This window comes from Rutidosis leptorrhynchoides, chromosome 1 (assembly GCF_046630445.1).
Source record: "Rutidosis leptorrhynchoides isolate AG116_Rl617_1_P2 chromosome 1, CSIRO_AGI_Rlap_v1, whole genome shotgun sequence".
Classification (NCBI taxonomy): domain Eukaryota; kingdom Viridiplantae; phylum Streptophyta; class Magnoliopsida; order Asterales; family Asteraceae; genus Rutidosis; species Rutidosis leptorrhynchoides.
In genome coordinates, this window is record NC_092333.1 from 391,362,061 (window position 1) to 391,371,589 (window position 9,529).

The 9,529-nt window shown below is 33.4% G+C and overlaps 1 protein-coding gene across 1 annotated transcript; it reads left to right on the top strand.

Moving 5' to 3' along the window:
- The first annotated feature begins 667 nt into the window (after window positions 1-667).
- Window positions 668-6,172, top strand: LOC139871347 (alpha,alpha-trehalose-phosphate synthase [UDP-forming] 1-like). The gene is made up of 18 exons (XM_071859068.1): window positions 668-718; window positions 1,304-1,691; window positions 1,777-1,874; window positions 2,436-2,824; window positions 2,905-3,019; window positions 3,121-3,222; window positions 3,301-3,451; window positions 3,531-3,619; window positions 3,705-3,753; window positions 3,847-3,947; window positions 4,027-4,214; window positions 4,300-4,417; window positions 4,506-4,679; window positions 4,776-4,898; window positions 4,984-5,071; window positions 5,167-5,297; window positions 5,388-5,486; window positions 5,825-6,172. Exons 1-18 carry the CDS (start codon window positions 668-670, stop codon window positions 6,170-6,172), a joined length of 2,802 nt encoding a protein of 933 aa, XP_071715169.1.
- Window positions 6,173-9,529: the final 3,357 nt, after the last annotated feature.

Here is a 9,529-nt window from a genome sequence, read left to right on the forward strand (position 1 = left end):
GGATCCTAATAATCTTTTTTAAAGGCATAATATAATAATAATAATAATTTTACTTATTATATTTGTTTGATAAAAATTCAACAGTCCATGTTGATACTTATGATATATTTATTATTATTAGTATTAATATTAATATTAATATTAATATTAATATTAATATTAATATTAATATTAATATTAATATTAATTAATAAGTTATTTATTTATTATTATTATGAGGGAAAAAAGAACACCCCCACTAAAATGAAGCAAACCCCATTCTCTGTGCAGCAGTAGTATCTGTCTGCATGGCATAATGCCTTGTGCTATGAGGACTATAAAGAACCCAATAAGCTGTAACCCTCTATTACTATTAACCCCCACCCACCCACCCAATCCCTTATTTCTTTATCTATATCTAATAATCTAAATCTTTACAAATATTTGTTTGATTTGATTAGAGCGAATTATCAGTGTCGAACCCATTTCGTATATGGAAGGGGGGTTTTAGTGTTTACTATTTTCTTGATTCCAATTTTAATTCTGATTTTCAAAATCAATCCTTTTTTTATCTTTCTTCTATATCTATCTATATATATTCGAATGTAAATAACTAAATGGATACATTTATCAAATTCTTAAACAACAACGTCACCGCTAATAGGGTTTTGTTTATCGAAACAAAGCAATGCAGAAGTTAAACTCCACCGATGAAATCACCATTCTTGAACATGATTTGGTAATATTAACCCTTCTAGTGATTCAAGATTTTATCTTTTTCTTGTTTCTTTACGTAACTTTGTAAACCCACTTCAATTCTTGATGGGTTTTTGATTTTGTTATTTGGGTTTGTGTAAATTTCAAATTTTGTTTTGATTCTTGAAATATATTGGAAATTTTGTAAATGTTCTCGTGATTGTGATTACATTATCATATGAATTAGGAACAAGAAGATTAGAATTTAACTGTTTCTTGTGTTCATTCTGCTCAGTATGCTTTTGTGTATATAACTATATATATATGTATGTATGTATGTATGTATATAGTATAAATTATATTTGTATCTATGTATTGGTTACAGTTCTGTATCCCCAATTAGTGTTTGACTTGTCAGTTGTCTTCTTTACCCCCATTTAGTACTCTCTTAACTTTGTATTGTACTCTTCTATCCAAAATTTGTTTTGAAGACGGTATATGATATGATTTACAAGTGTGCATACAGATTTAAATTTCGTTTTCTGCACTATTCCATTAAATGTGAATTGTAAGGTTATATATGTATTGAACATTCAATTCTGATGTTAAAAATTATCTTGACTTGCAGGATGAATTAAAAAAATCGAATACTCTTTCAGACGACTACAACAATAAGTCAAATCTACTTAGGACTAGGCTTGACAGATTACTGAAAGAAAGAGAGTTAAAGAAAACTTTAAAGTCTCATAATGATGGTATTCACAGTAACGGAGATAGTAATATTGACGATGGTCCGGTTAGTCCATCGACAACCGATGATTTGGATAACGATGAAGAGCTAGTTAATAGAATCATCGCCGAAAAAATAACTACTAACGATGGCTTGAATGGTAAACTATCTTTCAAACAACGATTGATAGTTGTAGCCAATCGCCTTCCCGTTTCAGCTGTTAGAAAGGGTAGCACGTGTTGGAATCTTGACGTAAGCGCTGGTGGCTTAGTTAACGCGCTTTTAGGTAAGTTTTCCTTTTTGGTATATATTTTATATATCGGATACTTACATATCTTGAATTTTATGAACTGTGGTGAAATTTTGTGTAGGCATAACGGAATTTGAAGCAATCTGGATTGGATGGGCTGGTGTAAATGTAGCTGATGAAATTGGACAAAAATCGCTTAGTGAATGTTTAGCCAAGAAGGTTGATTCTATATATAAAATATTGTATTCGAAATTTATGTTACTTATTATTATACCTGACAAATGGGTCAAGGGTTTTTAACGGGTCGAAATAGGTCGGGTCAGGTTGGGTAATGGGCTGAAACTGGATGGGTCAAATGGGTCAGCTTTTATGTAAATGTTATCTATGTATCATATAACTTAGTTATTGGTATTATTTATATCTTATTACATATAAGGAAGGAAATAATAATACACATACTAATAAATAATGATATAATCATGAATGCATTTATAAATGTTTGACGGATGAAAGATCCATTTGGACCCATTCACAAGACACATTAGTCCTATCTCTATTTATTGAGCTTTAGGAATCCATACCCATTAGACATGTTCCTTTATATTTTGTATACGACCCAATAAGTTGGAGGGAAACCCATTGGACTTTTTTTAAGGTTTTGGGTTTACATTGCATGGCTTTTTTTTTCAAGACCCAATTGACCCAAATTTGAGAATATGGGTCTTAATTTCTAGGTATACTTATAATTATTAACAAATGATTTGATCTTAAAATGTGCAGAAATGTTATCCTGTTTTTCTTGATGAAGAACTTGTTCAATTATATTACAATGGTTACTGTAACAATATCTTGTGGCCACTGTTTCATTACTTTGGGTTTCCTCAAGAGGATTGGCTTGCAAATATTAAAAGTTTCGAGTCACAATTTGATGCGTACAAAAAGGCAAATCAAATGTTTGCAGACGTAGTAAACGAACATTATAAAGAAGGGGATATTGTTTGGTGCCATGATTATCATCTTATGTTTCTTCCGAAATGTTTAAAAGAACAAAATCCGAATATGAAAGTTGGTTGGTTTCTGCATACTCCGTTTCCATCTTCTGAGATCCACAGGATTATTCCGTCTCGATCTGATTTACTAACTGCCGTTCTTGCAGCTGATTTAGTCGGGTAGTTACAATATAATCATTAAAAAATTTAGTTTTTCCTTTTGTTTGTTCTAACTTTAAGTTTGATCTTTTGTTTTTCAGATTTCATACCTATGATTACGCAAGGCATTTTGTGAGCGCTTGCACTCGTATTCTCGGGATTGAAGGTACACCAGAAGGAGTGGAAGATCAAGGGAAACTTACTCGTGTAGCTGCGGTATATATAAATCACAAGTTTATTCACTTTTTTAGTTATTAATTATTTCATTAGTGTAGTTTTGGAAATTTTGTTATTAATTTTGTTACATGAAAAACCAGTTTCCTATAGGGATAGATTCTGATAGATTTACAAGAGCGATTCAACTTCCGCTAGTCAAAAATCATATAAAAGAATATCAGGAGAGATTTGGTGGTCGAAAGGTAAATTATGCGAATAGTATGATAAAAATGTTTTATGTGAAAAAAATATTTTAAATTTAAAAGTTTGTGATTATATAGGTAATGTTAGGAGTCGATCGACTTGATATGATAAAGGGAATACCACAAAAGCTACTAGCTTTCGAAAAGTTTCTTGAAGAAAATCCAACTTGGCGCGATAAAGTTGTTTTGCTGCAGATTGCTGTGCCAACAAGAGCAAATGTCCCTGAGTGTATGTTTGACTACGTTGACCAGTTTATTCTTTTAATTTGATTGGTTAATTGTTTATGGAAATGTTATTTTGTGGACAGATCAAAAGCTTAAATGTCAAGTTCATGAAATTGTTGGACGGATTAATGGAAGATTTGGAACGCTTACATCTGTCCCAATTCATCATTTGGTTCGTTTCTATTATTTCATACGGATTAATCTCTGAGTACGTTGACCAATATGTATTTTTGTTAATTTTGCTGTGCATTGTGCAGGATCGATCTCTTGACTTTCATGACTTATGTGCACTGTATGCTATTACTGGTAAATCTTTTTAAGTTCTATATTAATATTAAGTAAACTTTATTTTATCATTTTATCATATTAAACTGATCATGCAAACTCGCGTAACTTTAGATGTGGCACTCATTACATCGCTAAGGGACGGAATGAATCTCGTGAGTTATGAGTTTGTCGCGTGCCAAGCTTCTAAAAAAGGCGTTTTGATTTTGAGTGAGGTACTAAATTCATCTTTAGCGTTTAAACTTTTTTTCTTTTTTCGTTGGTAATTATTTTAATTCTATGATTATTATGTAGTTTGCAGGAGCTGCACAGTCACTCGGTGCAGGGGCAATTTTGGTAAATCCGTGGAATATAACGGAAGTAGCGTCGGCAATTGCGTATGCACTAAATATGCCTTCTGATGAACGCGAAAAACGGCACCAGTATAATTATATGCATGTCACTACTCATACATCTCAAGAATGGGCTGAAACTTTTATTAGGTTAGTTAATAACTTATTTAAATCTATAAAGTTTACTTCTTTTGTATTATTTGTTTCTATATTTAATTTATTTGTATTCGTTTAGTGAACTCAATGATACGATTGTGGAAGCCCAATTAAGAACAACACAGATTCCACCTCTGCTTCAAACAGAACGAGCGATTGAAAGATATCGATGTTCCCATAACTGTTTGCTCATACTGGTATTCAAAATTATGGAAATAATAATTTTATATATATATTTACAAATGTGGTGTTGTTTTTGATCGTTTATTTTTTTGCACTTTACAGGGGTTCAATGCAACATTATCAGAACCTGTGAATGCGGATGGACGGGTTGATCAGTTTAAAGAAATGGAACTTAACCTGCACCCCGAGTTAGTTGAACCGTTAAAGAAGCTTTGTGATGATCCAAGGACAACAGTTGCTGTCGTAAGCGGAAGCCACCGATCTGTACTTGATAAGGTACCAATGGTTCATTACAATTGGATATAAATTTTTTGTTCATTTTAGTTATTAATTATAATTATATTAATCTGATGAGGACTTGATTGTTTTCAGATCTTTGAAGATTACAATATGTGGCTTGCAGCTGAACATGGAGTATTCATAAGAACAGCTAACAAGAAATGGTTACAAAACTTGACTGATAATATTAACTTAGATTGGATCGAGAGTGTGCAGGTGTGTCAATGGTTTGTCTTTTTTTATTTTATTTTTTATTTGTTTTTATCTGTGTGTTCGTGAAAGTTGACGCCTGGTTTTGCAGCATGTTTTTGAGTATTTCACTGAGCGGACCCCAAGGTCGTTTTACGAGCGTCGCGAGACGTCACTCGTGTGGAACTACAAGTATTCAGGTTCATACCTAACTCCCCGTTGGGATCTTTTATTTATCATGACATCAGACTATTAACAATTTTTTTTTTGTCCTTTGGTTGGTTTTTTATAAAAGATATCGAATTTGGAAGACTTCAAGCAAAGGACATGTTGCAGCATTTGTGCACGGGTCCCATATCGAATGCTCCAGTAGAGGTTGTACAGGGAGGGAGATCCGTAGAAGTTCGAGCTAATGGTGTCACAAAGGTTTGACCTTTTTTGACCTGTTTTAGTACTGGGCGTGTTTATGACAAAAGTCGACTGTAAACGCTAACCTTTGTTGTAAATTTTATGTAGGGTGCGGGCGTAAGTGGCATTTTAGGCCAAGTTATACATGGCAAAGATATGAAGGCTCCAATTGACTATGTACTTGTTGTTGGTCATTTTCTTCCAAAGGTAAATATCAAGGTGTTCTGGGTCAACTTGGCCTGACCCGGTCCGTATTTGGGTCAACATGGTCTGACCCGTTTTTGGATAACATGACCTGACCAAACTCATTTTGGGTCAACATGATGTGACCCATGTTGGGTCAACTTGATCCAACCCGGCCCACTTCGGGTTCAATATGACCCTACCCGACCCATTTAAGTCAACTTGACCCGATGCGTTTTTGGTCAACTTCATTCGACCCAACCCAACTTGATTTCGACCTGTTATGACATTAACCTCTAGTGTTTATACATATTGCAAATCAGTATTTGAGGTTTTGAGTGTGTGTTTTGTTACTGTTTTAGGATGAAGATATATACACATTTTTTGAGCCGGATCTTCCGTCTGCTGAGTCATCAATATCGACCCGCTCGAGTATAGGAAGTTTGTCCAACGGGGTTTCACCAAATTATTATGATCTAATAACCGAGTCTGATGACCGTTCTCTTATAACTTCTAACGGTGACAATGAATGCTTAACGAACGGAAACATGACGAACGTTAATTCATCCAGTAACGGTTTGTCCGTGCTGGATCTGCAGGGTGACAACTATTTTTCGTGTGCAGTTGGAAGGAAGCGGTCGACTGCTAGGTATCTGTTAAATTCTTCAGCTGATGTGGTTGCTCTGCTGAAAAATTTAGCAGATTGTTAGCAGAAAAAGTCATAATGTTTTGATATATATAAGTATATATAACTGTAGGTTGGAGGTTGTGAATTTGGATATATTTTAAGGCATTTTTGGATAGCATTTTGGATGAAGGCTTTTTTGAAAACTAGATTACATGGTGATACTTTTGAGTTCTATTTTTGCTAGCTTGATTTTATATTGCAGTTACCATCTTTAGATTACAATTTTTTCATATTAAAGTTTTTCTATGGTTTTATTTATGAATAAAAGAGTTGAATCCCTTGTCCATTAATTTTGTTGAAATCCAAGGGACCAATGAGATTGCGACATGTGGCGCGAAAATCACGTGATTGAAAAAAAAAATATTTCAAAAATTTTAATTTCTTTTCCGAAAAAAAAAATTCGAATTTTTTTTTTCTAATTTTTTTTTTTTTTTACAATCTAATGTGATTCTGGATTCCGAATGTTAATCACATGTGATTGGGTTTGTGATTATACATGTCAAATCCAATAAAATGTAATTGTACAATTCAATCACATGTGATTGTGTAGGTAAATCACATGTGATTTGATTGTAAAAAAAAAATTTTGAAAAGAATTTAAAAAAATAAAAAAAATTCGGAAAAAAAGATTTTTTTAAAAAAATTTTGAAATTTTTTTTCATTCACATGTGATTTTCGCGTCACATGTCATGTTCTCATTGGTCTCTTGGATCTCAACTTAATTTATGGATTCAAATGAATATTCAATATTCAATTAAAATAAACTCTTTATTTTAAAGATTTAAGGTTTTCTTTATAAAAAATAAACGCTTTCTCTAGCAATTTCAATTCGAACCACGTATGGGTTTTGCTTAGTACCGAATATATTGCAATATACGGCTTTGTTTAAACTTCAGATAATTTGTATAATCTTGTTGGTTTTCGAAAACTTGAAACTTTAACCAATTTAAACACTTCGGGTGCTAATTGTGTTGATTTGGGCTAAGGAGCTCATTATCTGGATTAGTGTTCAGCTGTGAAGATTAATGGGATTCTAACATAGTGGAAGTTGGACTTCTTATAAAATCAAGATATTACTGGTTCATATGATTATAAATAGTTTAAAACTTTAAAAAAATGTGTTAGTTGACTTATTTTTTAGCCAATGTTTTGATTTATTGGTTCTACACTAACTACATATTCTCCATCCTCAAATATATATACAACTTTTTAACATCAAGTATTCTTGAGTTCATATTTTTTTTTCCCCAATATTTATATATTTTGAAACTCTATATACGAAAATTAGTTGAATTATAAATGTAGAATTTTATCTTTCAATGCCAAACTAAGCTATTGAGTAGTTGCTATGTTCATGTCGGCTCGACATATATATGCTAGGCGAAAAAGAAAATAAGCAAGGGTTGAAGTGAGGGTGTGAGTGCGTAGGAGTGAGTGCAAAGGCTAGTTGCTAGTTAAGATTTGTAACATGCGAAACGATCCTAGGTTGGGCTCAACTGGACCACTCTATAACTTGGGTTGAATTTTGATCCTATAATGTAGACTTATATATACTTTATGCAATATATATTGTATTCATATGTTCGTTTTGGCTACTCCCCTTTCCTTTTTATGTAGCATCGTTTACTTTTATGGTATGGGGAATATGTATTTAGATAAAGACTGTTAGTGCAACTTCAATTATAAGATCAAATGACCAAACTATCATCGTCAGTTTGTCAGATGAGCATTTTCGGTCTACTAAGCGGGTCCAAATGGAACCTTTTTCCCAAAAGGGTCAAAAACAAAAGTTAAAAACTTATAGAAATGAAGAATGGTGTATAATCGTGTTGATAAAGTATGTGGTCCTTTGCGAAAGCCCACTTTGACCATTTTAAGATCAAAGTGATAAAGGATCGAGATTGAAGTGAACAAGATTTAGTAAAATTGTATGGTTGTTGTGAAGTGGCTTGCGTGATCGGGTAGACAAACACTCAGTTTTCCAATGTACTTTAGTTTTTTATTATAAGTTACAAATTAACACCTAATACTGTAGACAAATACTCTTTTCCAATATACTTTAGTTTTTTATTATAAGTTACAAGTTAACAAATGCCATGTTGATAATACAACTATCGAAGTGTATAATGATTCAACCCTAGCTTCATTCATATCTTAAAAGTTATAAGCATCATACGTCATTTTGTAATATTATCTTTTCTAGAAAAGGTGATATATTTATTCACCTTAGCCATGGAAACTCTCACGCTAATCTTGAAACGGAATTGTTTGTACAATTCTTGGCGATCCTTGTTGAAAGAACAAGGATGTTAAGATCTGATCACTTGATGTAAGACATTGAGGTGTATAATGATGAATGTATGCTTGTTGGCGATTCCCCGAAGGTAGTACGAAGGTATTGTACTTTACGCCACCAAGATACGAAGGTAACTCATTGTGAGTTGTATGTGTGTGAGTTGTTATGACTTAGAGTGAATATCATCTCCAGAGATCATGTTCTCCTTTTATAGGGCTACTTTACAGCTCCTTCTCCAGTTTTCTAGATGGGGATCAGTTTCCAAGGCAATCTCTGATAAAACAAAGGGAACTTTCCCTTTGGCCGACTATGATCCCTGCTGTTGAAGAAAGCTAGCCTGATGCATTTCTCTTTTGTCATTTGGACGTTAGTAGAAGCAAGCTAGTCAACCCGTTTACTTCTCTCCTTCAACCTATGTGATCCCGTGACTTCAGGATAAGTCTTTATCCATTGGTAACCGTGATCTCTTCATCAATATGTTCCTTCGGGACTATAGCTTCGTATAACGGATACGGTTTCTTGTTAAATCTGAATACCAAGATCACATATTGGGAATATTCTTCTTTTAACATTTGAGCGCCAGTATTTGAGTTTGAAGGTCTCCCGCCCTTGACTTGTATTTGACATATGTATTCTTGTGACCAATCCTTATGTCATCAATCCTCAATAAATGTGATACCTTCGTTAACGTAGCTTCGGATGTTTGTTGGTTGAGGGGATACACTATCAAGCCCCCCAGTTTGATTTTACGAAGCATTTAAACCGAGCATCGTATAATTAAACTCAAAATGTCACTTAATGCTTGATTAGACGCTTCTGATCACTTTCATCATTCACCTGGGTTCTTTTCCTCTTTTGACCTTACGAGTTTTCCTTTATTTGTCTTGGCAGGAAGGGTAAAAGGGTAAATGCCTGGTATGGTTACCAAAGTGTCTCTGAATTTGATGGGACGGTTCCTGCTCGAGGTAATAAAAACTAGGGTTTTTATTTATTCTTTCATTTTCTCTCCATATTTTTCTTTTCTCTTTCACTTTTGTTCAAGATCCGGTTGCCACCATTGTTCTTTGAAAGGTATTGTTCTAA

Bases quoted from the DNA above. Each gene is read 5' to 3' on its own strand.
- LOC139871347 (XM_071859068.1), top strand. From the start codon at position 668: ATGCAGAAGTTAAACTCCACCGATGAAATCACCATTCTTGAACATGAT. The intron at 4,418-4,505 runs GTATTCAAAATT...TGCACTTTACAG, and splicing joins ATAACTGTTTGCTCATACTG to GGGTTCAATGCAACATTATC. The intron at 4,899-4,983 runs GTGTGTCAATGG...CTGGTTTTGCAG, and splicing joins ATTGGATCGAGAGTGTGCAG to CATGTTTTTGAGTATTTCAC.